General features: G+C 39.2%; 1 protein-coding gene across 2 annotated transcripts in view; it reads left to right on the forward strand.

Moving 5' to 3' along the window:
- The window catches only part of sdc2 (syndecan 2), a 41,933-nt gene extending 24,545 nt beyond the window's left edge, over positions 1–17,388 (forward strand). For both annotated transcript variants that reach the window (XM_026157023.1, XM_026157024.1), the window contains exons 2-5: positions 8,120–8,234; positions 9,003–9,175; positions 11,141–11,261; positions 14,920–17,388. In XM_026157023.1, the coding sequence (XP_026012808.1) occupies positions 8,120–8,234; positions 9,003–9,175; positions 11,141–11,261; positions 14,920–15,083 (573 nt within the window). In that variant the 3' untranslated portion in view covers positions 15,084–17,388. The remainder of the gene's footprint in view (positions 1–8,119; positions 8,235–9,002; positions 9,176–11,140; positions 11,262–14,919) is intronic.
- Positions 17,389–18,744: the final 1,356 nt, after the last annotated feature.

Genomic DNA, 18,744 nt, shown 5'->3' on the forward strand with positions numbered 1-18,744 from the left:
TCCTCTACACTAAAAGTTCTGCCAGTGTGTAATAATTTATCTCACTGCTTCAAGGTATTATAAAATGTCCCTCGCTGTAGTTAGATAAATTATCATAGCAACGAGCAGCCTGGTTATTAATTGTAACTAGGCTGCCTGTTGCTATAAATTGGTGGTTACTTTAATGATTAGAGAGGTCACAGCAGCTATTTTAGAAACACATATGCACACAGGTAGTGATTTAAGCAGTACAGCAAATAATTATTTTTCTATTTAAGGAAGAAAAAGGGAAAAAACAAAAACTAATCTAGACCAGAAAAATATGCTCGGCTTTAGTAAAGGGTTCAGATTTCTGCTAACACTATGACACAAAACATGATCTAACAGCTGTGGCAAAGTTCAGGACTCAATCTGAGACCGGCTGCTGTGTAAAAATTGATTTTACTGTAAGACTGAGTCTGTGTGCAACAGCCCACCTGCCCGAGGTAGAACAGTACAGATTGTTCTTTACTCTTCTAAGTATTGTTACGGTAACTGTTGTTACCACTATAAACAGGCTCAGCTTTCTTATTTCCAGGATGCACATCCTATAGGAAACCCTATGGGGTTGCAAGTATTTAATAAACTCAGAGGAAATACTCCTGCAGTTAGCTGAAAACGGCAAACACAATTTCAGCCTCTGCTGCGGAAATTCACAAAGCAGATATAAATCATGCCTCATAAATGATTGTCCTGAAGGAAAAGTTGATGTTATTGCCCCCCCCCCCCCCCCCCCCCCCCCTGCCTTCAGAACTGCCTTCATTCTTCATGGCAATGATTCAACAAGGTGCTGGACACATTCCAGAGATTTTATTCCTTATTGACGTGATGGCACTGTGCAGTCGCTGCATATTTGTCAGCGCTATTGGAATGAGATCTGGTGACTGTGGAGTCCATTTCAGTACAGCGAATGAACAGTTGTGTTGAAGAAACCAGTTTGAGATCATTTGTGCTTAATGACATGGTGCATTATCCTACTGGAAGAACTGCCAAGAAATTGTCCCCCACACCATCATACCCCCTCCACCAATAGCCTGAACTATTGATACAAGGCAGGTTGGTGTTTTGCTGCTGTAGCTCATCTGCTCCAAGGTTTTGATGTGTTGTGCATTCAGATCTTCTGCATAGCTTGGTTGCAATGAGTGGCTACTTAACTTCCTGTTTCCTTCCTATCAGCTTGAAGCAGTCTGGCCATTTTCCTCTGACCTCTGATGCCAAAAACATCAAAACTGCTTTTCTTTGTGTAAACCCTAGAGATGTTTAAGTGAGGAAAACAACACTTAGATCACATTTCTTTCTCATTTTGATGCTCGGTTTGAACTCTATCAGGTCATCTTGCATTAAGTTGGTGCATGATTGGCTGCTTAGATATTTGTGTTAACAACCAGATGAATGGGTGTGCCTAATCAAATGGCTAGTTGAGTTTTGCTGTGAATCGTGCTGCTTTTTAATTGTAGCAAAATCTTGCGGCTGTTTCTGAAAGGACTGACGATTATTATTTGTGAAGGATTAATTAAGTGTGATTCAGATATCATGACCTTACTAAACAGAATTGAGATGGTAACCAACTGTTGGATTTTTAATTACAGAATTTTTAGATACTAGTTTCCTTTATTGCGTTATTCTAATAATTCTCGCTATAATACTTTGCTCTATGCAGATAAAATCATCCCTTTCTGCAACAGTCTTTTGATTACGGGTGATTTATTTGTTATTGTGAAACTAACTACTTAACTGCCCTCAATTAAAGTGGATTTATCCTTAATTTTAAGGATTTAAACTGATGCAACAGGTCCCAGGACTATTACTTAGACTTCTTGACATTGGAAATAATGCCTCCACTAAGTGAATCTTTGCCTCTTCCTCTTCTTCTGCCTAAGGGTGTAGGAGGACCGCCTCGTGTGCTCCTCTCAACTTGCATTCCCTCCTTATTTCTGCTGTTTTTGTCCTGTCTGCTGTGATGAAGTCCACGATATGAAGGAGGCAGTGGGAGAAAAAGAGAGTGGGCTTGGTTTGTCGACAGGAGGGTGAAACAGGGCAGAGCACGGGTGCTGCTCAGCAGACTGTCTTGCTATATTGACCTCCTCTATTGAACTACAGCAGGCCAAGTAGAACAGATAAAGTAAAGTCCAGCAGGCCAATCTGCCATCTTTACTTTGTTAATTAGGGATTAACACACTATTTATTTCACTGTGTCTTTCTTACACACACCTGCCCTATTATTGACTTCCAGGACAGAACCAAGCCGACAGCACGCTCCATAGAGTAAAGCTAATACAGGATACACATGAAGAATGTTGATGTTACAACATATTTCAGTAATCATGTAGTAAATTAGGACTTAAGGCTACATAGAACAATAGTTTTCATGAGTGCAGCCTATACATCCTTAAAGTTACTGATAGATGTTGTTTTTCCTATTTTAAACCCTTTTTTTCTTTAAATCACATATTTTTTTTCATCCCCTGCTTTCACTGCAGAATAAATAAGAATGGCATTACTCTTCTCATGTAGCTGTCCACAAGAAAGCAAAGAAGTGTGTTTTAAGATTTCAGTCTAGCATGTCTAAGTGCTTCAAAGCCTAAACCCTTGCTGTGGAAAGCAACATCTTGAATGCTCACATCTTTTCTTTCCTTTTTCCTCTTTTTTTAAAATTTCTGTGACATGTGCATTACCTCACAAACACCCTATGAACTAAAGAACGGTAATACAACTTATAAATATAATAAATAATATAGATACACAAGTTATTCTCAGGCAAAGATGATGAATCTTATTACGTCTCAGCTCTGTGGCACAAGACGGCACATGGCAGGTTTCTAATTTGCAGCTATTTTGCTAGAAAGATGTCAAAAAGTGAAGCATCTCCATGCAGCCTAGATGACATCTAAGTACCATAATGTCTTCCAACTGCATGCTAACAAAGTACGGCATTAGGATTGCCAGTCTCAGATAATTATCAAGTTATTGTCGGTGCATTTCCCCACATCCTCCAACTCTGAAACACAGCAAACCTTTAAGAGCCACTTAACATTTAAATTTGTCCAATAATAAATCATTAATATGATGTAGCGCGCTTCACCAGTGTAAATTTGCTCCCTGAAACAATGTCTAATAAAAGAAAGGAAATGTATTAAGCTGAAGGAATATCTGAAAGTGGCTAGTGTAAGTGCATATACTCTAGACAGTCTGATTAAATATTGAGAAGGTACTCCTGTAAAGCACAAAGACGTGAAGTACAACGACAGTGCTTGAAAAGCAGAGTTTTTTTCCCCTCTCTTTGGTAGTTCTTTTGCAGGCACCTTGCAGTTCTGTGGTATACTTAAAAAATTGTTAAGAACCAGAGAAAGCGTCAGACCAGCGAGGAAAGATCTGAGACGTTGTCTGTCTGCTGGCCCCTGTGCACTTGTTTTCCACATTTTCTTCTCTCTGAAGTTGGTGTTATGATGTGTGTGTCTGTGTATTCGTCTCGCGCCTTCAAGATGTGAGGGCTGGATGAGTGTGTGTGTGTGTGTTCCTGTGTTGGCACATGCGTGTGTCCCATGGGCTCTTTCATGGACACGCATATGCTTGTGTGAGTGTCTGCATTCCGTTGAGGAACAATATTTCCCCTGGCCTGAATTGAAGTTGAGCTAATATTTGTTGTGTTTGGGGAGAGAGCAGTGTGTCAACAGTAGAAAGTGAGGACCCAGGCACAGATGAGATGGCTCCATTTCACCCATGTATCCTCTAATTCTTACTGTCCCGTCTCTTATAGAAAAAGAGAGGTGCAAATATGCCTTAAAAACCCTGCTAGACATGGACTTAGCAATTTTTGACGAGCTTTTAGCAGGGCATCCTGAGGCTACAAACTTCTCTTCAGCAGTGGCTTATTGCCCCCTTGCCTCCCTCTCTCTTTTCTCATCCTCTCCCTCATTTGTTCACCACTACCCTCCCTTTTATCATCACTCTCCTCTGTCATTGCCCTCCTTCTCTGTCATCTGTTTTGCACAATCCTAGTCTCAAGATCTTCATGCAGTCGTTGGATGTATAGGTTAACCAGACAGAGTGACAGGAAAATGCAGCCGGACAGACCTCCTGCTGGCCTATTAGTTCATTATCAGGCAGAGGTGCCAGATACAGCAGCTCTTAACAACTAATAGAGCATACATTGCAAGCCACTACCTCATTACAGCAGCTCGCCCTCCTTTTTGCTTGCCTTCATTTGCTCTGTTTTTGTCGATCCCTTTATCTCTTTGCCTTTCACTGTCTGTGAGCTTGGTCAGACTGTGTAGGATCTGCTTGTTAAGGTGTCCAAATGAGATTCTGTGTGTGTGTGTGTGTGTGTGTCTACAGACAGTGCCCTTGTGTGTCTCCGTTTATGGGAAGACTCTAGTTATTCACCGTGATGATAAAAAGGTTTGGATAGTTCTATCAAGGCCGTGACAGAGCCGATTTTCTCTCAAATGAATAAGACAAAAAGCCAGCAGCTCTATGGTTTGGTATTGAACCTACATTTGGTTGGTGTAAAGGGTCAAGTATTTTATAACTCTTGATGAACAGCAACCTCTGAAGCCACAACTGTTTACTTTAGTGGCAGTGCCAACCTTCACAGGGTACTGGTTATACTACACGATGCAACAAGGAATGTATAACTGAATACTTCTTTCTTAGAAGGCCAACTTTTTATTTGTAACGGAAAGATTATGGTTCTCAGAAAAGTAAATATTCTCGTTGTAAAGTTCAAAAGATTAGTAATGTCAGTGTGGGCATGGTCTGGATTAAAGTACAAGGCATCGCCTCCACTAACACCAATTTGACTTGCTGCTGCAGTGAGACTCAGACAGACCTTTTGCGCTATACTATCACACGACGTTGCATGGCCATACATCAAAAATTGAACCAGGCTCATATCAGGACATAGGTGCACGCGACTGTACCCGAAGAAGGCAGGTATTCAGTACTTCTATTAACACCAAGCAGAGTAAATAGCACCCTGTGAAAAGAGTATACTGATATTGCTTTGGATTATAGACTGAATTACTACTGGTCTAATTTTTTCTTTTCACTGAAATTTTACATTAGTCTTCGGATTTCTTATTTCTTATTCTTACTTATTTCCAATTTTTCTGATTTAATCGGTACTTTTTGAGCAAAAGGACAGTATATTGGTTTCTGGGTTTATAAGAAGTAATCTTTAAATTGATCTTTTGCTGTGTAATAGATGGCTTTATGAAATTGTTGCTAAAAGTTGCTAAGTTGGATAGTTCCTATTAGATCCTTATCACTACCCCTTCCTGCACTCAATCCTTTTTACAGCACTATGGGACTTTTTAGGTAACTGTTGCTTAGACTAGAGCAGCAACACAACAGTGAAGCAATGTAATTAAAAAAAAGTGGGCTTCTGCAAATCTGTTTGGTAGCTAGTTTTTGGTGTTTGTCCTGCTTTAGCTGGTAGCAGATTGATGTCTGGGTCAGCGTAAAGCCTGTGATAAGGGCTAAAAGCAGAAAACAAACTGTAAATGTCACTGGATTGATAAAGAGAAAGAGAGCAACGTTTATCAGGCCTGTTGTGTCTGTGCACACACTTTTCTGTGTTAGTGATAAAGTCAGCTTTATCAAGTTTATATTGTGTAGACTCACAAGAACGCATGCTTTTTAGTTTCTTTGTCTCCCTGAGTGTCAGAGTCGCTGAAGTTTATCGAGGTCAGACCTTTTCGTCCTCTCCGATCTGCACTGATTTTGTGTTGCAGTGAAGCTTGCACAGTTGATCCACTCTAATCCAAAAGCTTTGTTTACACAGTTTTGTACCTACATGTCTGAAATATAAAAGGGAAAAAAAGTCTCTACATGTCTGAAAATCTCGAGAGATTTTCCTGTCTGCTTTCGAGAGATGTGAGTGTCACTACAGTTTGATGTAGCCTTGTTGCAACCACCGTAAGCTGAAATTCTTCACAAAAAATTATTTTACCGTGTATATAGTATACTATCACAAAATATATAACAACAATTATACCCCAAGATTTAAAAAAAAAAACTATAATTAGCTACTAAAATGTATATCACTTTTTGTTTTATTCATTCAAGTGTTTAACAATGTGCTCAATTGCTCACTCTAATATGTGTCTTATGTGTATTTAATTAATATTTATGAATGCTTGCATACATTTGTAAAACATGTATACTTATGCATGTGTGTGTGGCCTCAATCTCGTTAGTGGTCTTTGTCACTATTTAATCTGTGGCCTACCTCCTTTCGGTCTATTGTGCCTATATCTCCAGTGCATAAAGGCCTATGGACCCGTGGGGGAGGGGGCTGTTTGGAGGAGAAGAAAGGTTAAGATAAAGTTGCTTTGAACAAATTCGCTCTTTGATCAGGTGGTTCACTGGTGAAAGGCCTTTTTTCCACAAGTCAGTTGTGAGAGGAGAGATGGATAAACGTATTGTTCTGTTTCATCTCCCTTCTGTCTTCCTTTATCCTCTTTCACACTGCTGTGTAGTCCCTGCCTCTTTTGTTATGGAGAGTGACTGTGTGGAGTCGTGAAAGAAAGGCCAAACACATATGTGCACACAATGACTTAAAAGCAATGTGTTAGAATGCTTAGTGTAATTGGAAATGCCGAGAAACATCAGGAATGCAACTGAAAGGAAAACTTTTCCTGTCTCCTCTGCTTCCTTTAATTCATAGAAGTAAGAGCGTTTAATAAGCCAAAATGCTTGAATGTTTGTTGCTTTTAAAGTGTTTTTTGTCACTACAAGATAAATACTTTGCATTTTTGACTTCTGAGCAGCCAAAACAAGCAACTCAAACAAGCTGTGTTCAAACACGGAACATGTAAAACTGGTATAAATGAGAGGTTTTGGCCAATTTTCCTAAAAAGAAATAAAATAACAGACTTCGAGACAAGCCAATTGATTTCCTGCAGTCTAACCTGTTTCCCCCCCCTTTTATCATCATGAAAATATCTTCAGGGCAGACGTGGAGCTGTAGCAACCAGCTAAATGGTACAAAACACACAGATGCACAGCAACTATGTATAGGGGGGTCTTTTGAAAGCAGGGCTATTGTTATAAGAAGGGGCAGGACAGCCAAACACAGATTGGCGAATGGGACTTTAATACATGTTGCCATGGACACATTTATAGCTAGTCCAGTCACACACACTCAACACAACATGTACATAGCAGCGTCTAACATACTCACTTACTGATATTTTTCCCAATGTCCACCTGGTGCTGGAAAATCTCTTTTCTTATCTTATTTCCTGTTAGAATTTCAACTTACACAGCACGTCAGGAGGTGCTTTCTAAACACACATTCACTGTCAGACCGTGTTCTTTTTAGCCAATCACTCCATTAAGCCAGAACACAAACATTCCCACTACACTGGGCTGTTGTCTAGGCGATGATGCTGAGAGAGAAGCTACATGTTCTGACTGGTTAGTCATCTGTGCTTCATTGAAGTAAAAAAAAAAGAACAGGTGTCATCTACTCCAGCAGATTGATCTGTATCAGCGCTTATGATGAGCAGATTGGTAACAAGTAAATTAATAACTACATATAAGATTTGTATAACTACAGATGTTGGGGAAATCTTTTTGTTTCGCATGTCGGAAAGAAATAAAACAAAAATAAAAAGGTATCAATCTTAAAAATTGTTTACTGGCTGGGCTCTAATTTTGTGACAATGTTATCACGTTAAAGGTAGTGTAATTCTTGGCTGCTTAAGCTTAAACAAAGGGTGATATGTTAATGTATTTTATGCATATGCTGTGTTTAATATGTTGAGAATTCCTAATTCGCAGTGAAGACTGCAACCTATTATTTTAGTCTTTGTATTTCCTTCTTCAGAAATTTCACTGATAGCAGTTTTGAGTACAAAGGAGGTGTTTATTTCTGGCATTTAAAACAGTAAACAGCCAAAGTGTGCTAAAAGCAGAGTTACTAATGATTTAAACGGTACAAAAATAAAAAAAGCTGGACACTAGGTTTTGATTTAAGCTCGTGAATGGGTGAAAACAGGATACGTGATTATGTGAAACTCCTGCATGTCAGCAGTAAATCGGATGTATAAAAAAGTCGCATGAGTCTTCAACTCCTTGTTATCTTGTTATTTTACAGATAGCACAAGCACCCAAGATTCCCTCACAGGCCGATGACTTATACCTGGATGACACAGGCTCAGGAGGTTACTACCCTGAAGATGATGATGACTTTAACTCAGGGTCTGGCTCAGGTAAGACATTTTCGCACATGCTGACGGAGTTGGGTGAAGACGCTCACTTACAGTCTTAGCAAGTAATCTCTCAGAGGCATGATGACATCCATTCTCCCGTCCACTGCTTGTAACTTTTCTGAGCTCTGAGTTGTTTTGTTAGTTTTTTTTATTAACCAGCAGACTTGAGCTGTGTCATAATTTCTTCCCCCCTCTTCTCTTTCTTTAATCACCTTCCTTTCTCGCCTTTGTCTATTCTTTGTTTGCTGCCTCTCTCTCACTCGATTTTAAATTAAGATTGCCTTGTCACTGAGACTGCTGTGGGCAAGTGTGCAAATTTTACGTGTCTTTTTTATTAGTTCTTTGCTCTGCTCGCCTTAAGCACCTTTATAACACTCATTCCTTGGTCAAAAGTAACTCTATTTTTGAAGAGAGTTGTATAAATCCACAGAGAAAAGGTCAGAGTAGGTAAAAGGAGCGCAGACTGTGATCAATAACCCATTCAATACTGTACAGAGTGTATATCCTATTATTCTGCTCTGCCACTCTATGTTCTATTGGAGATTAAAACTGCAAATACATTAAAATGAATTCCACCAGTGTGAAATTAAGCAAGACAAAGTGTGTAATTCCAGACATACTGATATAATGTAAATCCATATTTTACCTCTTTGCACCCACATATCATAATCTTTACATTTTATTCTGTATTATAACATCCAGTGAAACTAACTTCCCATTAAGGATGCAGCAGGAATTACACTGACCAGATATGCGTGTTTCTTCTAGGTGGTGGTGAAGAAGCGATAGAGGAATCAGTGACTGTCACTATGGTTTATATCGAGCCCAGTGTAGGACAACCTACCCAGGATTCCACAAAAGATTTCACCCCGAGAATGGACACAGACCCGGTTAGAGAAAAATCCGGGAAGAGCATACCAAGGAAACCATTCACAACAAAGGTAAGATGTCACTTATGTCTGTGCCATAGAACTTTTATAGCACCAGACAAGAGTTTAGACGATAATGTTGCAGTTGGCCTCAAAGTGGGTGGGATTGGCAGCTGTGGTATAGATGGGAAGGTGGGCCGTATACCAATCAGAGGCTCAGTGGATCGCTTCCCAGCTCCAACTGTCCATGTTTTGAAGTATCCTTGGGCAACTGAATCCCGAGTTGTCCCCAATGCAACATTAGAGTGTGAGTATGTGTTTGAGTGTTAGATAGAAGTGCTTAGGTGTAGATAAGAGCATTCTATGAAAGTGTGTATGGTGGGGTGAATGAGACTTTGAGTGATCAAAGTTGAGTGGAAAGGTGTGTCATTTACTACTCCCATTGTTTTAACTCACTTTGCTAAGCTAAATGCCGTTTGGGTGTTTAATTATAGCTTCAAGACATGCTCCTCAAGTACTTGCAAGGAAGCAGAAAAGATTATAGCCCTAAAAATGAGCTATTCCTTCAAGGAGACATTAAATGATTAAATGTCTTAAGTGTTTGTATCTGTTGGGATACATAGAAACACCACCAGGGATGCTGCTGGTGGAAAATTCTTGCTATGAGCTCAATTTTTTTTCTAAGCAGCTATATTTTATAATGCCACTTTGTGACTCAGTCATTTGTAATCACGGTGGCTCATCTGTAACTGTCATGACTCAACAGAGAGTAACACAGTACCTCAGTATGTCTTTAGCTGACCCAGTATGCCATGAAATCCTCTATAATACCAGGAGCTGCGAGGTTGCTTTCAGGATAAAGATCAAGTGCTCATGTCAGATCTCACTGTTTTTGCCCCATTGCAAATTATGGAGGATTACATCTCTCTTGGACATAAGCACATATTCTGGAAGCATCCTAGATTTCATTTCTGTGTTGCACTCTTACTGTAACATGCTGGATACTACATCTGTTTGGGATTAGTCGTCAAGGTCTCAACTCCCTAAGCCTACCTGGACATGTTCCATTTTTTCCCTCTTGCCACTGTCCTGTCTTAGGCCAAACGTGCTGGCTCACTTCCATTTTGGCACCTTGCACACTTCTTACTGTTGTTTGAAAAAATACATGGGCCCAAATAGTTTGCCTAGTTTTCTAGATGTTTAAAAAAAACCTTGGGGTCACTGGCTCAGTTTTTGTTGCCTACTTTTCCAGGGGATTCCACTAATCTCTTTGGAATATCTGGATTTGTTACATTTTCATCTTTATTCAGCATTTTTAGATTTCACTGGCCAGATTACATTTTAGCCCCGCCTCAATTTTTGAGTAGACAGCCGTACTAAAAATTTGTTTTTCCTCTAAAAGGTAACTATTTGGGAAAATGCACACATTAGTTAGATGACCTCTCATGTGTCTGAGCTAATACTAAAGCAACAGCTAGTTAGTGAAGCTTAATATACAGCATAGACTGATTACCAGACGCTACAATAACATGTGCTTACCTCTGAAATCGTATATTTTCCTAGAAGCTTTGCCAACACTGTAAGGTTTCAAGGAATCAGAAATTGTACACACAAACCCTTAACTATCAGTTTTTCTCTTAAGCAAGATAAAATAATTTGCTTGGTCCTCCAGCTGTTTCCATTCTTTATGTGAAGCTAAGCTAAATGGGTGCTGGCTTTAATTTCATAATAAAAAATATTGGACATGTTTGAGCTTTTTATCAGTCTTTTTCATTTATCAAAAGTTCAAAGCAGGAAACAAAAAAGTTCCAAAAATATTAAACACATTCTTTACATCTGGGAATGAAACCTCAAATGGATTTGGCCATCATGCCAAGAAAAACATATGTACCCACATCCTCTAAAAGCAAAAAAGGACTATAGGTGGATGGAATGTGAAAGTTAGCAGTAAATAAGCTTGCCCTTAATTTTTCAGCTTCTTTTTTTTAAAAATCAACAACTTTCTTTTGGCTCTTCCCCCACCTTGTCTTCGCCCAGGCACCAGTGCCAGATACAGAGGACACGCAGAGGACTAGCACGACTAGCACCCCCGGCTCACCTCCAAATCCCGTTGAGGTCCACACTGAAAACCTCTTCCAGAGGACGGAGGTGTTGGCAGGTATGTGTCGTAGTATGCCAGAGCAGACACCAAACCAAATATACAGTGCTGTGCAAAAGTCTTGAGTCTTTCTTTTTATTTTGCTTCCAAGGAGACAGACTTTTTTGGTTTTTTGAGGGGGTGGGGGGAGTTTCTCAAGTGGTCTTGAGAAATAGTTCTTAAGGTTTTCTGATGGTCTTTCAAAGCTTGTATTTGAACATTGGCTGCTTTGTGTGTCACTTTAAGCCCAGTGCTTGTATGTGACCATTTTCAGAGGAATGTTTTTTGTTGTTAAGCCACTTAACACTGACCTATGAGTCCTTCAAGTATAGAAAGGGGACCTAACTTGAGGGATGAAGCAGTGTTGTTTCCACACAACAGACAACTTAGTAAAGAATCACTTTTAAATTGTATCTTGAGGCAGAGCATCGTTTGTTCCTATTTTGTTACTTGAATCTACAAAAACTGTCAAAGATAATACATTTTGACATGCATAAAATAGTATTTTTGCGCAATCAAAGTGATTCCCAAAGAGCTTTTATGTTAGTTCAAAACCATACCTGCATAGGAAGACACAATGGGACACAATTAGTCGTGGATTGGCCTCCACAGAGTTCAACCTTAACATTATTGAAGTAGTATGGGATCATGATGACAAAGAATGGAACAAAGGGCAGCTAACATCCAAAGAAGAGCTTTGAATGTCCTACAAGAAGCCTGGAGAACTATTCCTGAGGACTGCTCAAAGAAATTAATGCAACGCTTACCTAAGAGAGTTCAGGCTGTGTCAAAGAGTAAAAGTTGCTGGAACAAATACTGATTTTTGTTTATTCAAGCTCATTAGAATTGTAAAACCTTGACTTAAATTTCAGAGAGTAGGATTATATAGTATTCATATTTGTTTCAGTGTTTTTGATGTGCCAATTTGTTAAGTCTAGGAAAACAAGATACCTATTTTCCCAAAGTGTTTGTTCAAACGTTCCTCAACATCATTATGTTCTTTCATGTGTTTAAGTAGTCATTTATCTTTCCATCCCCTCAGCCTTCCTTCATAATATGTTACGTGAGCATATTTTCAACAAACAATCTCTGAAATCTCAGTAATATTATCCCTGAAGTCTCTCACCTGAACCAGAATAGCTGCTTCATAAATGTTCCTCTGTGGGACCTTGCAGAGTTCAGACCATCGTGGATGTTTCAAGTGTGTGTTACTCGGTTTGAATACATAAAAGAGGATGGAAAGGAATATTTCTGACTCAAAACCGCCGAGCTCTCTGATGCTGTATCTATCTCCATGTGTGTCTGAGGGAAACCTTGATTGGCACCTACTTTGCTGCGATATCCATCTGGTGTTGGCAAAATGCAGAAACAACATCAACAAGGACAAATCAGGACAGCCTCAAAGACTTTTCCTTTCATTTCCCTCCCACTGATCAACTCCATCTTTTGGCATATTGCTCTTGGATTGTGATAGGAAAAAATATTATTGCATGCAGTCTTTGGATAAAGTCTGAGAAAATTGAAATATACCTGGTCCTCTCCCCACTTCCCACCCCTGCAAAAACCCACCATCTTTTGCTCTCTTCTCCACCTCTTCTCTTCCTCTGGATTATATTCATTACTTTTCGTTCCCCTTGTGACTTCTATAAAAAAATAATTGCCCATAATGTAATTTTCACAATTCTCTCTGTATTGCATTACTGCTTCTTGGAGCTCGGCAGTTGGGTGTGTAGCAGGGTCTTTACCCCTGAGAGAGCAGGGCTAGTCAACAAGTGGAAACCTAAGGTGCAGCAGAGGGCAGATTGTAGCACCAGGAGAGACCCTAAATAGATTTAGGAGCTATAAAGGAACCTCATGCAGGCATAATTGAAAGGGAGGGATTTCAGGGTGGGTGGATTTCATTCAGAGTCCCCTTATGGTAGCCTGCTATTAGCCCACTGGTGCACTGCACAGTGTGTCCTCCACAGAAAGTCTAACTTCTAGTATCTCTAAACTGCATTTCACTATCCTGAATGGATATTTCTGAGACATCTTCCAGATCAGCATGTATTTAATGTATAATACAGGATGGCTGCTGAAAATGTGAATTCATCAGATGGTGGAAAAATTTGTTTCAAGCTTAAAAAATGAAAAGCAGTCACAAAAAACATGATGTAGTATAACAGCGAAACATCCTGTACCTAGTTCAAAACCAGAAAACACCAATGGCAAAGGAGTCTGAGAAAACAGGTCAAAGCCCGACCAGCACATTTTGTCTTTATCAGTCACAGTCATGGTGGCGACTCAGAGGAACGCTTCCTTATGCTACATACATCAATAAATTTGCTCAAGAAATTCCTACTCATGGAAGGCACTGTCTTATACTCACTTTAAGAAAGAGACTGCTTTCTTTGTTGGGATACATAATCACATCCTGCAATTTTTCAGTATCGTAGCTGCTAAGAAATACCTCTCCCAAATAGTCTAGACAAATTTCTAAGTTATCTCTGCTATCTTTATATATCTTTCAATATTAATACAATACAGTAATACAAGTAATGCAATTAGTACAAGACGGTAGTAATACAAAACAATGCAATTTCTAGTGAAGTTGCAGTGCAATTTTTGGTTCTTTTGGATTTGGTCTGAGGCTTGCTGCTAAAAAGAGGTAAAAGGATTAGCAGTGGCTAACAAAGTTGAAGGCAATGGAACCAAAAAAAAAGTGGCTGGCAATATTATAATAGAATAGAGGTATACTTAATAAAATACAACTAATAAGTTTGCCACTGATATACTTAATAAAGTGGTTGCTGGTGTGCCTAAAAGTACCTAGGTAGGTAAACTGACCGGCCGTTTTAAATTTCACAACATTAACATTGTACCAAAAGAATACTGGATTAGGGGGAGGGTTTGTATGTAAACTGCATTCTGGCTCGGTGTCTGAGTTGCTCAGTTCAGACGCAGGATCGAGTTAAAGCCTTACCGTCCCATTTGGTGTTAATGACCTGTTTTTGTTTGCTTTCCCTCGCTGTATTTATTTGCCTGACTTTTGATGATCTAGCCAATGCCACAGGCTTTTTCCTGTAAAACCTCAATCGGCAGTCACTGAACGGAATATAAACCTTGCTGAACCAACAGCAGTCGGGGCCAACAGGACTGTGCACTAATCAAGGATTGGCGCTCGAATATCCTGCTAACGTAACGCTAAATTTTAAGCTCAGCAACATATTGAAAGAGGTGAAATTAAACGTTAAGAAACTCTTCGACTCTGTATCTCCTGAGACAAGTTGCAGTTTTTTTTCCATTGACGTGAAGTAACCGCATTAGTCTGAGCAATCATTCGTGAGGGTTGTTGCCTGGTTTCAACACATTTAAGCCATCAATTTTCATCATTGCTGTTGAATTGCATTCATGCTGAAATTTGCTGCAGCAGTTCCAGAAACAGCTGTTAAAGCAAACAGTTGTGTAACTGACTGCATATGATCGAGACACAATTAATCTTAAAACGTATTATTTTGGACATAGTTAAGGTGTTATTACACACACACACACACACACACACACACACACACACACACACACACACACACACACACACACACACACACACACACACACACACACACACACACACACACGACATTGATTTGAACTTCCAGCATTGATATTCACTCTCCATTCCTGTCTTTGCCTCTCTCAGCTGTTATTGCAGGTGGTGTTATTGGCTTCCTGTTTGCCATCTTCCTCATCCTCCTCCTGGTGTACCGCATGAGGAAGAAGGATGAGGGCAGCTATGACTTGGGAGAGAGAAAACCCTCCGGCGCAGCCTATCAGAAGGCTCCAACCAAGGAGTTTTATGCATAAAACCCGCTCTCCCCTCACCAGTTAAACAAAATCACGAAGGACTGTCAACAGCACAGTCCAATAACAGAAAACCTGCTTAAACATGAGAAACAACAAAATGTTTTAAAGTTGATTAAGGTAAAATAGGAAAGCTTTTGCGTAGAGTAATGTAATTACGACCTTTTCTTTCTTCTTCTTTTTTTTTTTTTGAAATGAAAACCAAGCATTTCTCATTTAAGGCATCTGACTATATTTAAACATTTTGTGTATTATTTGAAAAGGCTGAAAAAAAATTAAAACAGGATGTGTAAAGATGAGGCAACTGACCGCTTCTGTTTTCTGTCAGAGGAGCTGTTTTTCGTCACTGACTACTTTTAACTGTAGCAGTATGTTATTTGTAAAGGAAAAAAAAATTAAAAGTGGAAATAATTGAATATAATTATTCTGTATCAAACCTACTTTCTTTTTTTTTTCTGTTTTTGTCCTAGCATGTCTGATGTTGATCTCTAAAAGGTGTATTACGTTAATTTATCTTTTTCTCTGATGTTTAAAAAAAATGCCTTTGTAGTTTTAATGAAGCTCTTTGGTCTTCATATTAACGCTGTTAACGGTCAATGTAAATGTTCTCCCTTCAGGTTACAATGTTTATTATTTGCTCTCACATCAGTTTTTTGGTCAGTGTGAGCGTTTCATCATGTCCTGTTTATTTGTATGTTCTGTTCTCGCTGTAGTCTCTTTTCTCTTTTTTTTCCAAACGCAGGAATTCGTCTTTAAAAGAAGAAAAACATGTCAGGGCTCAAGGAAATCCACAAACCTCTCTTCTTCTTCTTCTCTATTTAATTCATTCTCTTTCCATTTTGTACATTCACTGCTTTTGCTTTCCACTGTTGTTGTCCAGCTGTGCGTGCGTACGGGGGGGAGTATTACCTCTCCGTGGCTTCTTGTGTTTTTGGCCCATAGTCCCCCCCCCTTTTCTCCTCCTCCTCCTTGATGGGTCCCTCAAGTTTACTGACTGCACCCAAATTCTGCTAGCAGACTTTAACCTTTGCATTTCCTCTCTGTCTTTCTGTTTTCCCCCAAATCACCTCACTCGTACCTTCTTTATAAACAGAGTACAGCCAGTTGAGCTGTCAGTCCTCCCCCTCCCTGGTTGCCTGGTGTCATTGTCTGTGTCCCATTGTAGGTACTTTAGGCCCAAAGATTTACTCAGTGAAGGCGAGCTACTTCTTGGACACGAGGCTGGGGCCCAATCCTCACATGCAGTGCACATACTTAAGCAGAAGACCTTTGAGAAACCCAGTTTCTGATTCATAGATACATAAGGCTGCACAGAATATGTAAAACAGTGTTATATCGGAATAGTCTTTGACAAGACACCCATGTTGAGGGCTATTTTTTTTTTCCTTTGGTCAGTCCTTACATTTCTAAAGAGCTTTCTCTGAGAGGTGAGGTTATTTAGCAGGTTTAAAAACTAAAGAAGTTGTTTTGATGCCATTTTACATCTCAAAATCAAGTCTTTTAAAATGCCACATGTTGGCTGCTGTAGGATGGCCATGTAGCTACATCAAATAAAAACTGAGGTTATGGTCACATGACGGCAAGTCATAGTTGTCTTTTCCTTTTAATGATACATCTGCATTAACTTGCTCTTAAGAGACATTTATTTGTCAGGCAGGTTTGTGAAGTTGCCTTTTTTTTCTTTTTCTTTTAGATGTACAGTAATGTGAAGTAGATGTAGTATTGTCTAAACTTCTAACACCACCCCCACATGCAGCTGTTCATCCCTCTACCTCTCCATTCCTTGTGTTTCTCTCTTCTTCTTTCAGTCTCTCTGTGATCCTTTTTGTTGTCTGCTTCCTTTGTCTTTTGTTGTAATAGGACCTAAGTTACTGAACTATACTGAAAAACCCAAAGACTCAAAGTATTTTACTTCCCATACCTACTCCCCTACATCGTGGCCACATCGTGTCATTTCCTCATCTTCTTTGTCTTCTTTCTTTTTCTTTTACCTCCCCTTTTTATTAGAGACCTGACCTTTGAGTCCAATTACTTATTAGTATAAGAAAATAAATATAAATATATATATATAAATGTATATTCACAAATGTTTTAAACCTTCAAAGTGCCTACCATTTGGAAATGTACTTGCTCAACGGGAGCACGTGTCGGGTGTGTACACAGAGGAGGGGTGTAAGCGACTTGACTGGCGTTCTGTGAGCATGGATGACTGTAATGGTAACTTTTTTTTAGTCTTACAAAAGCTGACAGTATTGTACCTATAAGTTGAAACAACACTACTGAATAAACATTGTGGCCTAATATCCAACTGCTTTTGCCGTCGTCTTTTAAAATTCCATTTCCTCTTGAATCTGTTGGTTGTAAGAATTTTCAAATCAATAGTAGCAACTCCTCACAGGCAATTAGGCGTTTTTGCTGTTTGTTACCGAGTGATTTTTGGTTTCAGGCAATTTACTCGGCTTTTCAAATATGACAGTTTAGTGGGTTTTTCTGTCTCAAATGATAGTAGATTCAATATCTTATTAGACAAACAAATTTTAAGGGCGTCACGTCACGTGACCTCTGAAAATTATCAGCTTTTTTCTTGACTATATTTTTTATTGAGTAAGATTCACTCTATGGACAAAAGTACAAGGTCTCCTAAACATTAGACCTCTAGAAGCTGCTTGGCCATGGAAACTCATGCAACGAAGTTCCCGGCACACAACTATCATGCTGATGATGACAGAGATGGTTCTGATCTGCTCAGGGCTGAGTTGCTGTCCTTCCTAAATGCTTCCACTTTGGAAAAAATTACAGTTAATCATGGAATATCTAAGAGCAAAGAAATTTCACAAATTCACCAAGGATTACCAAAAGTTGAATTCAGTGAATGGTTTAGAACAACCAAACATAACAAAATTTCATAATAAAAGAAATAATTAACTTCATGCAGATTGAGGGAAATGGTGTTTATCTTCTCTCACTGAAACGGCTAAAAAAATAAAGGGCTTTGGTAACAGGTAAAAACAATTAACTGAAAATGACTTATGAAAACAAAAGCATGTGCAACAGATATATTTAACAAAGTAAATGTACTTCTGTCATTTTCCAGTATCTTTATAACTTCACCAGAAAGCAAGAATTTTCTGTTTTCCCCGCTGTCTCCGTAATTTTGCTTGTAACTGCTTTGATCTTCTCATTGCTCATACCGAGGCTGCTGGCTCGTGCTGGCTCTGAGCTCTGCATAGCTTTAGCCACATTGCCTTTGTTAGCATTGGCTCGTTTAGCTGGGTGACAGTAATCTAAGTGTGACATCTGCTGCAATTGCAAACATTTTCATGATGGTGCCTCTAAGACTTACTGTGTTTCCACTCAAACAAAGGCTGTGTAAAAACTTAATAGCAATACATAATATCATGTTGGAGTAATAAGAAAAATTAATTCCCAATAGTGAAAACTTTGGTAAAGTTTGTGATGTTATTCAAGCAATGATTTTAGTTTTTCCCATTTCAATCCTCAGAATTCCAGCAACTTCACCAACTTCAAGAAGCATGCGTGCAACAAAAAAGGATGTAGCCACTGAGGCATGACCTGCTGATTTGTTAACAATTTTTTAAGCCTTAAAGGCCAGAGAATTATGACTTAATCCAACTGCTGGAAAACTAGCCTGTGGTAATGCTAC

The sequence above is a fragment of the Astatotilapia calliptera genome, chromosome 22 (assembly GCF_900246225.1).
Source record: "Astatotilapia calliptera chromosome 22, fAstCal1.2, whole genome shotgun sequence".
Taxonomy (NCBI): Eukaryota; Metazoa; Chordata; class Actinopteri; order Cichliformes; family Cichlidae; genus Astatotilapia; species Astatotilapia calliptera.